At 36.7% G+C, this 18,854-nt stretch overlaps 1 protein-coding gene across 51 annotated transcripts in view; it reads left to right on the forward strand.

Moving 5' to 3' along the window:
- Positions 1-18,854, forward strand: part of LRRFIP2 (LRR binding FLII interacting protein 2) — a 109,154-nt gene that overhangs the window by 53,808 nt on the left and 36,492 nt on the right. For 23 of the 51 annotated variants that reach the window (XM_001489140.7, XM_005600827.4, XM_005600829.4 and 20 more), the window contains 9 exons: positions 917-982; positions 2,595-2,669; positions 3,933-3,980; positions 4,062-4,106; positions 4,973-5,020; positions 5,457-5,513; positions 8,235-8,303; positions 10,603-10,692; positions 17,446-17,490. In XM_001489140.7, coding sequence (XP_001489190.5) covers positions 917-982; positions 2,595-2,669; positions 3,933-3,980; positions 4,062-4,106; positions 4,973-5,020; positions 5,457-5,513; positions 8,235-8,303; positions 10,603-10,692; positions 17,446-17,490 — 543 coding nt within the window. 51 annotated transcript variants of the gene reach the window in all.

An 18,854-nucleotide genomic window follows, 5' to 3' on the forward strand; every position in this document is an offset into this window, starting at 1 on the left:
ATAGATTCCCTGAGTTTCTAGATTATATAGACATCTCTTAAAGTGTTCAGGGTAATGTATCAAAGGAAAGAATGCGTATTCAAAAAAATAAAAATGAGTTGATAATTATTGATTCAGGAGCTAACTGCATATGTCTGTGGATTTGCCTAAAGCAGACTGTCGATAGGTAGGACACTTCCGGCTGCACCTCCTCATTTCAGCTGAGCAGGATATACCTAGGTTGGATTTGTTATCTACCGATAGACCTGCTTAGTAGTATTTTTGTCCTTCATCCCCTCATATATACTTGGCTCTGTACTTCTAGAAGCTATGTATTGAGACAGTGCTGTCTTCAGAGGACTCGCATGTAAGGTTATTGTCTAGTAATGCTGCTATGTGGGTCATTCCATGCCATCTTGATTCTTTTCCTCCTGGGCTGCACATGCTGTGGGACCACTAACTTGGATTAATGGTGCTGCCTGGGTCAGTGCAATGTCTTGTTCTTTGTTATCTCAAACTTGTTTTGGATGATCCAAAGGATTGCTTTTTTGCCTTTAGGTAAGGAAGACTATAGAAGGAGGTGGACTCTCTTGTCACCCATACCGTTATAAAGAAGATAGGGACTCAAATGAGGTGTGGGGTGAAGGTCCCTACAAATGTCCTCCCTGGCTCTGAGTAATTAAGTTTTCTTTAGCTGGCTAGACACTGAACTGAATGGCACAGAGGGGTAGGGGAGGGAAATGCAGATTTGCAGATAGGCCATATGTTTTAGCCAGTCAAGTGCAGTGAGCCATTTACTAACAGATAGGAAGTAGATTGCATGTGGACTGCTCTATCTCATATGAAACTGTGTATAATTTTAAGATGAATTTTAGTAAATTATTTTTAAAACTTCTTTATATGATCCTTAAAGTTAACTTTAAATATTTACTTGCAGAATCATTCTTCTAGTCACTCTTACAGAATGAAGAAGAGATCTTCTGGTTCTCATAAAGACCCGCTGGTTAGTTCTTTTGTGTCTTGTATCACAGTATTTTGTGCTGCTGTAAAATTTACTGATTACTTTTAGGGAACTTAAGTATTATGACTGCTTTGGTGTGCTCCAAGGCATTATTGAAACTTCATAATATACTGAAACATGATTTATCAGAATCTTATTTAAAAATAATTTTATTTTGTTTTCATTTATAAGATTTAATATCAAGTTAATATATGCTAAGCCCAGAGGCTAGAGTTTGTAAGGTGTCACAAGAAGTTCATTAACAACGTATTTTCATTTATCAACTGTCCTTTGGAATATAGCTCAATATTAGGTTTAGTGAGATTCTTATCCTTATTTTAGAAATTTGAATTGATTTAGTTGTGGTATTACAGGTAATACCAAACTCACAAATAAGTTTTATTCTGAAAGTTTGTCAGTAGGTCAAATTTTGGGAACTTGGAATCAATTGTCTGGTAGAAACAATAAAGTATGTGGTGGCAGAGTTCTTCTCCTGTCTGGCAGACAACTCTTTAATCTATAATGTAATTAAACTTTGGAACTAATAGTATTCTCCATTCCAGCCACCTTGGTAAACAACATTTCTGCGGGGCAAAAAAAATGTGTCCAGAGTGCCCATTTGAGGTGCTAAGAACACCTCTTTCCTGTTAGCTTGCCGCAGTACTGGCAGAGGAAGTTCAGTCCCAGGCTCCCTGCTAACTCAGGGTTCCCGTGGGAGGGGCTCTGACCATTGGTGGGCTAGAAGGAGGGTCAAGAGGCTTTGGCTGGTAGAAAGGAGGAGGGAGGAAAGAATGTAATGGAGAGGACATTAGTGAGACGCCCTGGAGGGTAGAGTATTGGGAGCTCTGGGGAGACATGACTCATGGCACCTCATTGAGGGTGTGGTGCAGGAAGGCAGGGCCAGGAGGAACAGGGGTGGGTAGGAATAGGGGTGTCCCCAATTGCAGTGTCAGCAGGAAGAGTCTTTCAGTCAGGGATTGCCTAAATTTGCTTAACCTTGAGTGACGACGATGGCTGGAGAAGTTAGAAAGGGAATTTCGTAGATGATTTTCTCCCCCTCAAGTAACTGCAATATATAAAATTATTGTTTCGTTTGTGCGTTTTGTTGAAAATGAACCTGCCATAGATGTTTTAGACCGAACTATATTTAGTGCGTGCTTGCTCCCTCTCTTTGGTAATTTAATTTGATCAGTTTATTTTGACAAATAATGGAACTAGGAGAAGTTTGGGGAAAAAAAATCACTGTTTAATAATTTCTGTGGCATTGCCAAATGGATTATAAAAGTGGTAGTTATTCAGTTGTCCTGGATTTTTCAAGGACATTCCTAAGTGTGACATGAGAATAAATCACTTATTATTTCCATTCCATTTTGACTGAGGGTTTATACACTTGTTTTTAAAGTAAAAAAATTAGTAATGACTTTGTTTGAAAACAATTAACCTTTAATATTTGTCTCTTTTGAGAGACTTGAAATAATTACTTTGACTTAACATAATGCTTTAAAGTCATTGTTTTGGAGGAGAAGGGGTTTGGCAATATCAGATTTTGCCTTTGTGTATTCTTAGGTTAATAACATTTAACCTAAGAAAAATGTGTTTAATTTGCTTTTTGCAGAGTGGCCTCTACTTTGACCAGAGAAACTATAGCAGTCTCAGACATAGCAAACCCACCTCTGCCTACTATACTCGGGTTTGTCTGAAGTGTTTTGGTTTCATGTGTTTTATCCAACTTTAACACATTTCTAATCCCCTGTTTTGCATTTTGACTAGTTAGGACTAATCTGTGAATGGCTCTGTATATACTAGCTTGTGTAACTGAATTCATATAGTCTTTGAGTGTATCTTTATACAGTGGCAACTATTGAATCACCATGTTTGTAAATGAGTACCATTTTTTCATGAAAAATATTTAACATGCAAAAAAGTTTAAAGAATTGAATTGTAACCACCCATGTACCTGCCACTTAGATTCTACAATTAACATTTTACTATATTTCCTTTTATCATATAATTATCTATTTCTCCCTCCATCTATCAGTCTGTCGTTTTTGGGGGGGATGCATTTCAGAATAAGTTGTAGGCATCAGCGCACATCACAGTGGATGCTCTTTTAATAAAAGCTTGCATGTGAAAATCTAAACTATAAATGGGATGAGAAGAATGTAATTTTTGTTTAATGTTAGAACCTCTTGTTTTTTCAAGGCATTTGGCACATCATACTTTTAAAACATTAAATATATGGCACGCTGTGCTTTTAAAATAATTCAGTTGTCAAAATGTGCATACACAACTTAGAAACTCTTATTTTCCATGTGTGATTGAGCTTGGTGAAAAAGAACTGAAAATTATGTCTTCAGATGACATCAGGAAAAGATCTAATTCCTTTTTAAAAAATGCTGTGCTTTGTTAGTGCATAGATTCGTTGTGACTACTACAGTTTATCTGATTAAACTAAGGTACTTTGTCCCTGACTTGTTTTGAAATACAGGTTTTCTAATCTGTTTGAAAAAGAGTGTTTATAACTCTGAGAGCTCATTTATCTGGTTCCCCAATAATCAATCTAAGCCCATTAGGAGTCTGTCCTGAAATCACTGAAAATATCACAGGATGACTGGGACTTGGCCACTGTTTGCCACGTTCCCTGTGCTGTGGCCTCTTCACCTGAGTGTTTTCTTAGGTTGCCATCCTATCTCCTAACGTTAGTGTTCAAAGACCACTAGGACTTAATGAGGTTTATAGAAAACTCTTCCAAGTGTTTTTCTTTCTTATCCCTTAAAATTGATATTCAAGAAGATTTCCAATGATTAAGTTTTTCTCTCTTTATGTTAACTCCCTAACCACTCAGGAATTGCTAATGAAATTGAGTATAAAATAAACATGTCTTCTGCTCTTAGGATGATAAGACCAATTCTTTTCTTTTTTGCTTAATTCTTTTGTTTTCATTTCTTCGCAGTCTTCTTCCCTGTACAGTGACTCTCTGGCGACATCTAAGAGTCACAGGGTTAGTACTTTGTGAGGAGTATGTTGCCTTTAGAGCTACCAGTTGCTTTTCTTTGGGTTAAATCATGTGCTTTTTTCATAGGCCTCCCCTATTGCAAATTCTGGTCTGCTGAGAAGTGCCAGTCTGGTTTGTATTTTCCTCTTCCAATGTGTGTACTCCTGGTGGGGCCACTATCATGGTGCTGACTTTGGCTTGACAACTTGCCTCCAGAATAGTCAAGGACACATGGCTTTAATGCTACGTTTACTGCAGAATGTGCTGCCTGTGCTTAAAATACAAAACTTTAGGGTAGTAAAAATAAGCATATTATCTTTAGAGTAGTAGATACTACTGGCTGTTGGTAGGCCCTTGCTTAGAATTGGTTTCCTATAGAGAAGATAGATTTGCATGGGTCCCACTACACTTGCATACTTTTGTGAGATGGCTGCCCATGCACGAGATGTCATATTTTTCTTTGAGACAGCTGTGGCCTTGGCCATATTAATACTAGGCTCTAATAAAGCAAGCTAACTAGAAAGCAAAAACGATAGCTCTATGTAATGTGCAAGTTGTGAGTTGGTTGCTTTCAAGCTGTTTGTTATGTTGTGGGCTGTTCTAGTGGACTGGGAACCTGAGGCTTTGTAATTTAATTTTATTGTGAGTGTGGGCAAAATGCTTTCTGTATCTCACTTTTCTGTTCTGTTCCATTTCCTCTTTTGAGAGAATAAATTAATAAATGTTGGTTCTTCTAGTTTTATAACATGATGATGAAAGGAGACACTGTAACCAATACTGCTTTTTTAATGAAGTGTGAGCTTGTAGTTTCAAGGAGATTGATGTAGCAATTTATGCATATAAATGAATGTTACCACCTTCAGAGTCTTCACCTTGAAAGGCTGTACACTTATACCATTCTTCAAAACATTTTGGGAACTGAGTCTGCAAAGAAGTTATGACATTGTCAAAATAACTTTGATGCTGAATAGGTAAATGATATTTCCTTTGTTCTTTAGGTATCACTTTATGATGGTGGATTATATAACCCTTATGGTTCTCGAACTGTAAGTGTAACCAGGGGGAGGTGGTGTGGATGGTAATGTGTAGGTGGGCACAGTTTACTTAAAAAGTCATTTAATCTGATCTGTCATTACTCTACAATCAGCTGGCCAATTGTGACTCTCACCCAAACTGTGAGAAAGTGCCTGTTGGAAATCATGGCTTGAAGTATGAAGGGAGTATAAATAAGAAACTTCTTTTCTTGCTCGTTAGTTCCTCAGGAAGAGGATAAGAGTAGTGCTTCTCAGGGCATACCCTTCCTCTCCTCTTCCTCCTGCCATGGGCTGGTGGATCTTGAGGGTGGGAGTTCCAGACCAGTGAGTAACAGATACCTTCACCCTGGGAGTCAGGGGTGAGTTAGGTCCAGGGTCACTAATATATACCCAGCAGGAAAAGGAGCTGATTATTATTGTAAAGCCTTTCTTCTTGGAAACTTTATAGCCGTCTGAATACAGTTATTACTCATCAAGAACAAGTTCAGCCCGAAGCAGTCCTGTGGTGAGCAGTCGTCTCTTTGCATGCTTTATGGAAACTTTTGGTTGTTTCATTAACCTGTACTCACAGTTTAGAATATTGAGGATGTGGTGTGCGTCACTCTCTTGTGCATGGATTATCGTTTTCCTTCGGTACACAAACTCAAGTACTAATTTTTCCTAATTGGTGGTTTCTATATGAATGTGACTTAGCACATAATTTCTTAAATGAGTCTGGAACCAATGCTATTAAAATTTTTTAAAAATTTATATTTAATTGTCATTTGTGTGGAACTTCTTTTCTTTTCATCAGTGATAATTCAGTATATGAGTTGGCTACCCTGTGTTTTTCCTTTCCATCTCCGCTTCCTACATCGAGCTGTTTCACTTGTTTGCCAATGCTTCAATCAGTGGAGTGGAAGCAGAAGAAATAAAACAAGTCAACTTTAAAAAATTGTTACATGAAAGAGAAAACTGGGACAATTCTAGTCACCTAATCTTTCTGGAGTCTTAATTTTTTTTTTAATTTATAAAAGTAGTATTAGCTCAAGGAAGGTCCAAAGTAGAAGTCCTCTGACCCTTTCTTCCTATTTCCATTCCCCAAATGCAACCTCTGTACTTGTATATCCTTTCAGAGATATTTTACACATATATGAGTGTCTTTTATTTGAACAGTATATATATGGACTCATATACATACTGCTCAACTTTTTTCTTTACTTAAAGTATCTTTTTCTATCAGTACATGAAGATTTATTTCATTTTTTTCTGAACATTTAGAAGATTTTTAAAAAGTAAACTGTGTCCCTTCCTTTTTTCCACTGAATGCCTCTTAGAGATAGTTTTACACCAGCACATTTCTTGCTAATGGCAATATATTATTCCATTAGTGCATAGGCTGTGCATTTTAAAAATCACTCATCTATTGATAGACATTTAGATTGTCAGATTTTTGCTCCTACAGACACTTGTACAATGAACAGACTTATACAAGTATATTTTTGTATACTTATATGAAGAGATCTGCAAGGTAAATTGCTAATCATAAAATGATGGGGGTCAAAGAGTACCTGTGTTTAAATTATGATGTATGTTGTTGTATTTATTGCCCACCGAAAAGACTATGCTAATTTACATTTCCAATAGGAAATGATGACTTAGGAACTACCTTGTTATTCTTGACAATGCCAAAATTGGCGAAATTATTAAAGCAGTTTCTTTTTTTTTTTTTTTTTAAAGATTTTTATTTTTTTTATTTTTTCCTCTTTCTCCCCAAAGCACCCCGGTACATAGTTGTGTATTCTTCGTTGTGGGTTCCTCTAGTTGTGGCATGTGGGACGCTGCCTCAGCGTGGTCTGACGAGCAGTGCCATGTCCGCGCCCAGGATTCGAACCGACGAAACACTGGGCCGCCTGCAGCGGAATGCGCGAACTTAACCCCTCGGCCACGGGGCCAGCCCCAAAGCAGTTTCTTAATGGTCAGCACAGGTTACTTTGTGGAGTGGAGTATGTGAGCTATATGGGCTTTCTTTTACATATATGTTTGGCTCAATTTTCCTGCCATTTCCAAGTGGCACTTCTCAGGAATTTCACTCCTATAGTTAACAAAAATTTACACAGAGATCTTTAAGGAGGTAAATGCTTTTTCACATAAGGAGGAAGTTTACTTTTGTCCCACCTGGTAATAAAACTCCACTTGGCAGTTCTTGGGCCTGGGAGCATTTTTAATGTCCCAAGTGTGATGGCCCCTCGCAAACAAAATTAGTATAATATATTTTCAGTCAAGTGTAGAACCTTGTCCTTGTGTGCTGGCTAGATGCTATTTCATTTGCAAGTTGGGTTCAGAGTTACTATCTTAGTGATATCAGAATGGTTCCTTAGTGATGTCAGAATGGAGATAACGGACACATACTGAAGATGAGTCTTCACCTGCTGGTGAAACAGGAAGAAAACTGTAGGGTGTTGTTAGAATATCTCCACTAGTTGCATAGGAATGAATAGAGGAAAAAAAGAATCATCATTTCAGTGTTCTCGCTGGTAGGAAATTCTGTCTTTGACTTATATTATTTCACTTTAAAATATTCTTTTGTATTCTCTCCCAAACTAAAACATTAAGTATATTTATTGACACCTAACGAGATCCCAAGGATCCTAGAGATTTAGAAAGTATGAAATCCCTAGCTGGTTTTGGCTAGTTTACCATGCTGACTCCCCCCCCCCCCCCATCTTTAATTTAACTTAAATAAAAGATAAAGTACTATTTTATTCTTGGTGCTTTTTGGAAATATCTTTTGATTTTTTTGTGTATGTGTGAGGAAGAGTCACCCTGAGCCAACATCTGTCACCGATCCATCAATCCTCCTCTCTTATTTGCTTGAGGAAGATTAGCCCCAAGCCAACATCAGTGCCAATCTTCCTCTACTTTGTCTATGGGTTGCCTCCACAGCATGGCTGACGAGTGGAGCAGGTCCACACCCGGGATCTGAACCTACGAACCTGGGCCGCCAAAGTGGAGTGCTTGGAACTTTAACCACTTGGCCACAAGGCCAGCCCCTCTTTTGATTTTTAATGATAGTTCATTATACCTTGAAACAATTTTTCTGTTTAATGGTGCACAATAGATGGTGCCAGTTATGCTCATATAGAGTAATTGCATGCTTCTCAACACCTTGCATAATGTGCTTACGATCAGGTAACACCTATAGTGAAATTACATTTTTTTCATTATTTGCTTTTAATATCTATAGTTTACCGACGATGACAGTGCAAGCATTGCGTCTTCTGGTCGTGCCAGTCGTGGGCGAAGGGAGAGTGTGGTGAGCGTGGTTTGCATGCAAACACATACAATAAGTTTTGAAATTTCAACAATGTGTGATCACATGAAATCTATTGGAAAGTGAAATTTGCATTTGATAAAATGAGCATTTTCCTCAAATTTAGTTGTCCTGAATAATTTGCCTTCAAAAATGCGTTCCTGAGAATACATATTCTTTGTGGGCTATGTAAGCTTTCATTAATAACTTGCCTCTTCATATCTCTTATGTGCTAGTCTTTGTGTATTTGAAAGATGTTCAGTTTTTATTCTTTGTTGCTGTTTTATGCACATACATTTATGTGTGCAGTTCACTAAAAACAAAAAGTTTCTCAAGCAAAATGAATGCTTCCACATCGTGTAAAACTTGTAACTGTGGATTACAAATCATGTAGCCATCAAGTTTGCTTTCTTCAATGTGTATTTAATTTTAACCATTGTTTACACATCTTTTAAGACCTGTGACCTTTCTAAGAGTTGCTCATGGCAAAATTTAAAAATTCTTGTCTTAGAATTTAACCAGGGTGATAACTGTAGAGGCAGCAAATAGCTATGTCAGAATACCAATTATGTAATTTCAGGTTACTCTTTTGATGAAGCTGAAAGTTTTACAGAGAGCTGATGACATTTTTGCTATGTTTAAGAATTGATTGATTTGAAAATTACATTGGTGAGGATGGTGTTTCAGCTTAGAGCTAGAATAAAGAGCCCAAAAACTAAGAGGCTATAATTCCTTTAAGAAAAATAGGAGGCCATTTACTACTAGTCATGTTTTGTGAAGGATGTAAACCTGAAATATTCATAGAGAAGGGGAACAGCAAATGTTTGTGAGATTGTTGTCAAAAATCCAGTGATCTAATTGAGGCAGTTGTGGTCCATTGGCAAACCAATTAATGATAATGTTCACAGCTGAAGGAGAAAGAACAAGCCATGACGCCTGAAAGCACCTTGGAAAGTGATGGAGTGGAAAGGACAGGGACTTCAAAGAAATAATGCCTGGGCTTAGACCACTTCTAACCTGTTAGTTGTGTTAATGGCAATTTCTTTTATTTGTACAACGGAGATCTTAATTACTATCTTTGTAGGTAGGCTTAATATATGGATTAGCTGAATTACTATATAGAAAATAACTATCAAAATTCTGAGACAGTAAGTACCAATAAAATATTATGTATTGTAAATCTAAGTTGTATTACTATGCTGTGAATAAAAATACTACTGCTTGATTGTATTAGCCCTTAGCAAAACTTCATATTTGTAAGCCTTCTTTGTCTCTGCGGATGGGCTTCCAAATTCCCTCCCTAGAAGGGAAGAGTTTTTAAGCAAGGTAATCAAACAGAGCTGATGAATGAGGGTAAAAAAATATTCATTTATTTATTAATTCAACAGGTGTTTGTGGAGTAACTGTTATGTGCAAGGCACTGTGTTAAGTGCTGGGAATGATGTGGTAAGCCAGACACACACGATTTCTGACTTCATGGGTCTTATATCCTCATGAAAGAAATAGAAAATAAACTAGTAAAGAAAGGAACAAAAAACGGGTAACCGCAGGGACTGAAGAGAAAAAGCAGATAATATGATAGGGAACATTGAGGTGGGGTGGTGTGTGTGTGTGGTGCTTTGGATGGGGTGGTCAGAGAAAGCTGCTCAGAGGGCAGTGACCTTTGAGCTGAGACTTGAGGTGTGAGCAGCCAGCTGCTTGAAGAGCCTGTCAAAGAGCTTTCTAGGCCAGTTCCAAAGTCTAAGGTGGGAAAAGACTCAGTGTGTTTGGGAAACCAGAAAGAGGCCAGTGTAGGTCTTTCATTATTTTGTAGGAATATGAAAAAGAGGGAACTGTGGGAATTGGAGAAAAGGTGCAGTAAATACCCTGCAGATAATTCTGCATTCAGCATATATGTGTTGAACAGAGTTGATAGCTATAATGAATTATAAGTTTTGTGAAATATAGTAGAGGCTTGAGGTAGATGTTATCCTAGAAACCCTCCTGTTGAGGGTGTCGCATGTCTTAAACTTGGGAGACTTTGCTGGCCCTCAGGCAGTAAATGATCTCTATCACATAGAACTCTAGTGAAGATGAAGAAAAGCTTATTTTGGGGAGTTGTGATTTCGTTTAGGAAACGCTTTACATTTCTTTTTTACTTTTTTGAGTAGGTTAACTGCAGCAGTTTTCTCATTTCCTTTCATGATAGTTTCTCTCTCTTACATGCACACACACACGGTTTTCCCTCTGTACGCTGGTGTTCTAATCTTTTTCTTCTCTCTCTTCTTAATTTTTAAAGCTGCTTCTTTTTTCTGATTGAAAGGTTTCTACTGCCGATTATTTTAGTCGCTCCAATCGTAGGGGGAGCATTGTCTCTGAGGTGGATGACGTCAGTATCCCAGATTTGACCAGCGTGAGTGTATTGCATGGGGTTGTTATGTTGTCTCAGGCTTGTGACTAATGGCTCTTTTAAAATTAGGAACCTAATTTACTGCCTAGGAAATGTTTATTTAAACACACGAGCATAAAATACAATTATTTGTTTGTTTTGTTTTGGAATGTGTATATTGATGTGTTCTGATATTTTAAAAACTTTTTTTCTTTTTTTTTTTTTTTAAAGATTTAATTTTTTCCTTTTTTTCTCCCCAAAGCCCCCCGGTACATAGTTGTGTATTCTTCGTTGTGGGTTCCTCTAGTTGTGGCATGTGGGACGCTGCCTCAGCGTGGTCTGACGAGCAGTGCCATGTCCGCGCCCAGGATTCGAACCGACGAAACACTGGGCCGCCTGCAGTGGAGCGCGCGAACTTAACCACTCGGCCACGGGGCCAGCCCCTTAAAAACTTTTTTTCTATGGAAATTTTCTTCCGTGGAACCCATCAGAGCTCCAACAATTACCAGTATTTTGCCAATTCTCTTTCATCTATTTCTTCCTCTTTTCCCTCCTTTTTCCCCCCTGAATGATTTTAAAGCAAATCCCACACATCATGTCATTTGCTAATAGATAGTTCAGTATGCATCTCTAATTGAGATTTTTTTCATATTCACTATACCATTATCATACCTAATGAAATAAAAAATAATTCCTCAAAATCATCTAATACCTGTCTTCTATTTAGACATTCCTGATCAGTCTTAAAAGATTTTCTTCCTTTTTTGTTTTGGTGACTCTATAAAGTGCTAGGTATACTTTCAAGGTTGAACAATAGTATACTAAAGTAAAATATGCTGTTTAGTAAAGTGTCACTAATTTATAGTAACTGGGAAGAATCTGAATAGATTTTAAAGATTTGGATTGTGGCGTTGTTTTGAAGAAATACTTATCCATTGTGAACTGAATTTAGGAAAGATTACCTAGTAGAAATGCTTTGAGCTATTTGTCTTAATGAAGGAATTCTATCCAGCAGATATCTACCCACCTGATTTATCTAACAGTCTGATTTTCCCTCTGACATCTCCTTTCTGTAGCTGACATTAGTGTTGTCTTGCCCATGCACCAATGCTGTCCTGATTATCAAGCATTTTGAAGTGGATGAGAGGCAGTTTCTTAACAAAAAAGTTAGACTTTTTTTCTTCCTCCCCAAAGACCCAGTACCTAGTTGTGTGTGTTCTAGTTGTAGGTCCTTCTAGTTCTTCTCTGTGAGCTGCCCGCCACAGCATGGCTACTGACAGACGAGTGGTGTGGTTTCCCACCTGGGAACCAAACCTGGGCCTCCTAAGCGGAGCATGCCAAATTTTAACCACTAGGCCATCAGGGCTGGCTCTCTTAGACAGTTTTTTAAATGAAGAGATAATTATATTTAGCACTTCACTGATTATATTTAAATAGCTGTTTCTGAACCACTTTAATCCTAGAAAGTAATTTGAAGTGTGGTCCTTAAGTATTCCAGATTGTTGGCTCTCAAACATGGCTGTGTAACAGTCCCACCTTCCCCTGGTTGGTTTGAGGAGTCTCTCTGCACAGCAAGTTAGAAGACTGGCTCCCAATTCTTCCCTCAAAATATTGCCCATTTTATTAATTTGCTTAGTAACCTGTTTTTTCATAGATAAAAACAATTAAATTTATTATGTACACCTTTTCTCTTAAAAATTTTGAATTCTATTAGCCTCTAATCTGTGATGTCTGAATGAGTGATTGTGTCCTCCTTACATTTATTTCTTGGCAATTTTTTTTAATAACTATACAGAAGTGAAAGGGTTGACAGTTTTTTCTTTTTTTTTTTTGAGGAAGATTAGCCCTGAGCTAACATCTGCTGCCACTCCTCCGCCTTTTTTGCTGAGGAAGACTGGCCCCGAGCCAACATCTGTTCCCATCCTCTACCACTTTATATATGGGAGCCTACCACAGCATGGCTTGCCAAGTGGTGCCATGTCTGCACCCGGGAGCCGAACCAGCGAACCCTGGGTTGCCAAAGCGGAACGTGCGCACTTAACCGCTCACCACTGGGCCGGCCTTAGGGTTGACAGTTTTAAAAACATTTCCCCCTGCCTCTACTAATTAAATGTAACTCTTTTTTCCCGCAAGATAGTGATTTTGATTTATTTATGTATTTTTTAAATAAAAATTGTACATATTTAAGGTGTGTAATGTGATTTGATATACACACACATATACACATAGCCTATATATATTTAAATTCATCATACTGTACACCTTATTACATAAGCAAAAGATTCTCTAGATCGGTGGTTGGCAAATCTGGCCAGCCCCTTGTTGTTTCATGGCCTACAAGTCAATAAGTTTTATATTTTTAAATGGTTATCTAAGTACCTATATAGTATCCTTAATTTTGCCTCTTGGCAAAGCCTAAAGTATTTGCTGGTTCCCTCTCTAGAGCAAAAATTATTCTCTAGTATTATTTCTTTTAAAGAGTATACTGTGATTCAGCTTATTATAGAAGAATAAAAAGTGGACTTGATATTGGTAAGGTTTCTCTCTGCGCGTGCGCGCATGCACACACACACACACACACACACACATTTTTTAAAAAGGTAAGCTGAAAATCCACATTTTTATATGATATATCCTGATTTTAAAATGCTGACAGTGAATTCAAAATTGTGGAAGACACTTTCTGACTTCCCCATTGTGAATCAAATATGTGTGTACAGTCTGCTAGCTTATAACTTCTGGGCTAGGAGGTGCTGAAAACGGTGCCAGGCTCTGATTGGGCAGACTCATTATCCAGTATTTATGGTGGTTGCTCTAGCCTCTTGTCGTCTTGTCTCCTGCATTGCTTTCCTTTCTGTTCCATAGGTCAGGCTAGAGTATAGGAAAAGAATATAAATGTGCTAAATTCACTTTTACTGGTTGTTGATAATTAGACCATTTCTGAATGAAATCCTCAGAGAATTTTGCTTTAGGAGATTATTGAAATTTATTGTTCTCTTCCCTTCTGTGGTTGGAGAATCAGATCTTCTGTTTTTTGGTTTTTTCCAAATAGAATTTTTGAATAGCAGTATCAAGTCATATATAAATTAGAAATTAACAAAAGATTAGAATCAGTGACTTCATTAAACAAACTACACTATAAATACTTTATTAGACTGTAATTTTATACCTTTAAAAATAGAGGTTTTTTCAAATACCTTATTAAAATAATTTATCTTCTGATCCCGCATTATATTAAAGTTACTGATACTGTTGACAAAATAGTTGCTGCGTGCTGAAAGTTGCTCCACGTCAGATACGCATAGCTCAATTGTATTAAAACTCCAGTATCTTTTTAAGAAAAAAATATAGTTTGGAACAAAATACAAGTTTTTATTTCTAAACAACTCTTTCAAATGACGATATCAAAATGTATTCACAACTAAAATGTTCTATTTCCATTCAAAAAGACTCAAAGGTATTTTCCTATTTTAGTAAGGTAAAATTATCTGTCAAACTAAGTAGTCATATGCTGAAATGAAGTTCAGAGGGCCTCTTAGAGAATAATAAATATCTTTCTTTTAAGGAGAAACAGTTTCAAAGATTTGACAGAATTTATATTCTAAGAAATATTTCTCAGAAGTGTTAATTTCAACAAATAGTTAAAGAGAAACAATCTGTAATCTATAATGTCAAGAGCAAAGCTTTTTCAGATGTCCTGGACGTAAATAAGGCAAAGGTATTTATCATTGAAATATGGGAAACATTATAGTATTTAAGACTTTGTTTATAGTGATAATTTGAAGTTCCTTAGAAAATGTTACTTTTGAACTTTTAGCATTCAAATTGGCCTATAAAGTTTGCCATTATGTGCTCTTCTTTGCACATTAATGCTAATAGGAAATATTTCCAACTTCTTAGCTAACTTTGAATTTCCAACTATCAAGGAAATCTTTTCTTGATTGGAGAACTACTTATTTATTTGAGAGTACAATGGCATAATATTTACTTGATTTTTTTTGTTGTTGTTATCGAGGAAGATTGGCCCTGAGCTAACATCTGTTGCCAATCTTCCTCTTTTTTTTTTTCTCCCCTCCCCAAAGCCCAAGTACATAGTTGTATATCCTAGTTTAAGTCACTCTGGTTCTTCCATGTGGGATGCTGCTCCAGCATGGCTTGATGAGCGGTGTGTAGGTCTATGCCCATGATCTGAACGGGCGAACCCTGACCCGCCAAAGCGGAGCGTGCAAACTTAGCCACTTGCCCACGGGGCTGTCCCCTACTTGAAATTTTTTTAGAATAGTAGGCTACAGTCAGCATTAATGAGCAAGTCCTGAGGGCCTTACTGGGGGGAAAAAAGTCTTTTCTTACTATTTTTTTGTTTTATGGGGTTTCTTTTGTATTTTAATCTACCTTTTTATTAGCCACTTTCTTTGAAGCAATTTGATGTTTTATTTGTAGTATCCTTCCCATTCAGTTTAATTTGTTTGTTTTACAGAATTGTGACCATATGGTACATACAGCCTTTGTTTTCTGATTTTTCACTTACTAATCTTATAAACATTTTTCATATTAGTGCATATTCATTTTTTCCATGTTATTCATACACAGTTTTTTATCAGCTACAGTCACCATGTTTTACATTAGATCCTCAGACCTTATTCATCTTATAGGTGAAAGTTTGTACCCTTTTATCAACCTTTCCCTATTTTATACTTTAATGTAGTAAACATGATTAAGTTTTATTCCACTTAGAAGCCTTTTCAGGATCTGGCAGACTCTTTGAGTCATCATTATGGACATTAGCTTGTCATTGTACTGCAGCTAAATGGACCTCCCAGTGGTTAGAGCACTGGGACTTTTAGAATGCCAGGTTTCAACTAGCTTTTTGTCTAAATGGAAGACAGCACGTGATATAGCACAGATCTGAGAAGTGAGGAGTCTCTGGCCAAGTCACTGCAGCTAAAACAACTGGACTGCGGCATGGCTGCTCTAGGCATTTTTTGCTGCCTTAACAATCCCTGAGGTTTGGCGCATGATCACTTGTGGTTGCGACAGTTGGGATCTGTCAGAAGATATTGAAAGCAATACAGTCAACATTGCAATGGAGTAGTTCAGCGATGCAGCCTTTGAAATGTAAGATTATTCCAAGTTGACTGTCTATTAAAAAGTGGCTGGGCTTGGGAGTCATTTTTTTTGAGAGGGGGATATGAGACAGGATTTCAAATAGATCTAGCAGAATATTTCTGAATACTACTCAGGTAGTATTATTGATACAGTACTTAAAATAAAAAATGTTTCCTGGGAGAGAAAATGAACATGATAAATGTGGATAATGAAAAAGAACAGAAAAACTTTCAAATATGAGGAAATTAGAGTGACATGATCAGAATAGAGCCAGACATAATGACATTTTGTGTTTTAAGTGAGGATGGTTTTTAAATCTTGTCTCTAGATTGGGCTGGGAGGCTTGATCTGGGAGTTGGAGTCGGGGTTTGTTTTCAGTTAGTTATATCTCTGTGTGACTTTTTCCCCCCTAATGGTAATTGGGACAGTATATACAGGTAAATAATAGGAACACTGGGGTTAAAATTCATAAAACTGAGATCTGGCTCCAGCTCTGAGTTTAGTAGTTGTTCAACCTTTAGCAGAATCTTTCACCTCTGAAATTCTCTTTCCTCAGCTATAAAGTCAGGATTTTAGACTAGATCTTTAAGGTACCTCCGTTCTTTAAACACTGTCTAACTAACACAACCTTAAGGTTTATGAGCAAAAGACAGGATAGCTTCATTATGGTATGTCCAGATAACATGTTACTATGTAGCTGTTAAAATGAAATAAGTCTATAAGTACAGATGGGGTATGATTCATTTATTCATTCATCTAACAATTTTTGAGTCCTTCTGTATGTCTTTTCCTAGGTTAGGAATACAGAAAAAACCATACAGTCGTAGAGCTTACGTTAAAGAGAGAGATCAGGCAATAAATAAATTAATAAATATCACAGGATCAGGGAGTGATAAATGCCATGAAGAAAAAAGAAGTACTTTCTCTAATCTCTGAAACTTGGTAAGGGAAAAAAGAAGATATAGAATGTATTTGGGACACTATTAGAGTTTTTTTAAAGACTTGGGGGTTGGTTGCTCTTAGAGTGAGAATTGGAGATCAGGGTGTATGGTGTGGTGGGGAGAGAGTCTTACTTTGCATACCCTTTTGTACTGTTTCATTTTTTCCCCCTTTTTTGACACATGTGCATGTATTACCTAAAAAGACAAAAAACAAGAAAAGCTAAACAAGTGAATCCTTAATGCGCTGGGGGAAAATTTTTTTGATGATGTGTTTAACATGCTTTAGTCCAATCTGAACTTTTTTGGCTAAGTCTTCTAGTCTTATCTATGTGTCCTAATAATGTTTAGATAATAAAGTTTTTTGGCTTTTGGTTTTATCGGACTTCTTTTGATGTGTACAAGTTTTTTTTGTATTAACATTTGCAGTGCTAAAACTTAAGTTTATATGTAGTTTTCTTTAAAGTGTTTTGAATACCATGAGAAGAAAATCTATCTAAAAGTTGTAAACTTTTGTGTAAGGACTGCTTGCTTACTCCATGTCTTTCTTAGGATAAGAATTAAAGTTCTTGACATTTTATCTTATGTGTCTCAACTTTTATTAGTATGTTTACTTTTAGGTTCCAAACGTCACTTGAACTGGTAGAACTCAAATGAGGTCACTTCTTTTTTTCTCCTAAAAAAATCGACATGGTAAACATCTTTCCTGATTTTTATCTCTGTTGTTTTCCAGTTTGATGAAAAATCTGACAAACAGTATGCTGAAAATTACACAAGGGTGAGTAAATAAATTCCTGAGGATTAAGTTCTCAAGGTCCACTAAACTTACTTTCTACTACTGTTCATCTTTTATTTTCCTCCACTTGAACTGATGGAGTTACTCTTCCTCTCTTCATCTATTTCCCGTCCTTGAGCCCCCAGATTCCTCTGAGGCTGAGTCATGTGAAGCACTGGGAAGAGAAAAGACATTGCGTTTTATTTCCTTGAATGTCACCTCTTAAGCTTTTGGCTGCTCTTTTGGTTTTCATTCCTCTAGAATTTAATCCTGAGAAGAAACCATTAAAGACTGAAAATGAAATGTCTTTGGGAATGGTGGTGACAAACTATGAGGGTTTTTTTTCCCCTTCATAGACAAATTATTTTTTTTGAAGTAAAATAACTCCTTCTTAGGAGTTACTTTCTGTAAAAGTCTCAGCTTTCTTCTAGAAGTATTTTTAGAAAGTCATCTTAGGGAAATTATCAGGATTAATTTTATGCTATACTCAAAAAGACATACCAGTTCTGTCCAATGGAAATATGGCACAAAGGACATATGTAAATTTTCTAGTAGCCACATCAAAGTGGTAAAAAGAAACAGATAAAATTAATTTAAATAATATATTTCATTTAACCCAAATATCCAAAATATTTCAACATAATCAATATGAAAATTTATTAATGAGATATTTTATGTTCTTTTTTCTGCACTAAGTCTTTGAAATCTGGTGTGTATTTTACTTAAAAAAAATCTCAATTTGGACTAGCCACATTTCAACTGCTCAATAGCTGCATGTGACTAGTGGCTACTATATTGGACAGCACAGATCTATGCCATTTCTTAATCCAATATCATAATCTCACTTTTAATCTAATTGTGGTAAGAAGAGTATAAATTCATAGTGATACACAGTGTTGCTGTCAGCTGCAAATACTATCTCCAGCATTATCAACGAAGTATTAGAAAAAGAAAAGATTCTAAAGAAGCAGCTTCAGGATCTAAATAGGAACTAATAGGACTGTTAATTAGCATACCAAGTATAAAGTTCTAAAACTGTTGTACATTAATCTGATTTGCTCACCCCAGTATTGTTTACAATATAGCAAAGATAAACTTAGAAAACAAACAACTCACACAGACCATTTTCTTTTTAGTTATTATGAATTCTAGATTCCAGTGAAGTGTTTGAGTGAAAGAAGTTAGTATGCCTGGGCCCTTCTCTGGACACCTTCTCCCCAGAGCCAGTCTAAATTGCCTGTATGTTGCACTTGGTAACTTCTTGTCCACACTGTATTAGATCTGCCCCCAACACCCTGCTCCATTTTAAATTTTCACAGCAAACATATTTTTAAAGAAACAAGACTTAGAAATGTCGTATTTCTTTT

Source organism: Equus caballus, chromosome 16, assembly GCF_041296265.1.
Source record: "Equus caballus isolate H_3958 breed thoroughbred chromosome 16, TB-T2T, whole genome shotgun sequence".
Taxonomy (NCBI): Eukaryota; Metazoa; Chordata; class Mammalia; order Perissodactyla; family Equidae; genus Equus; species Equus caballus.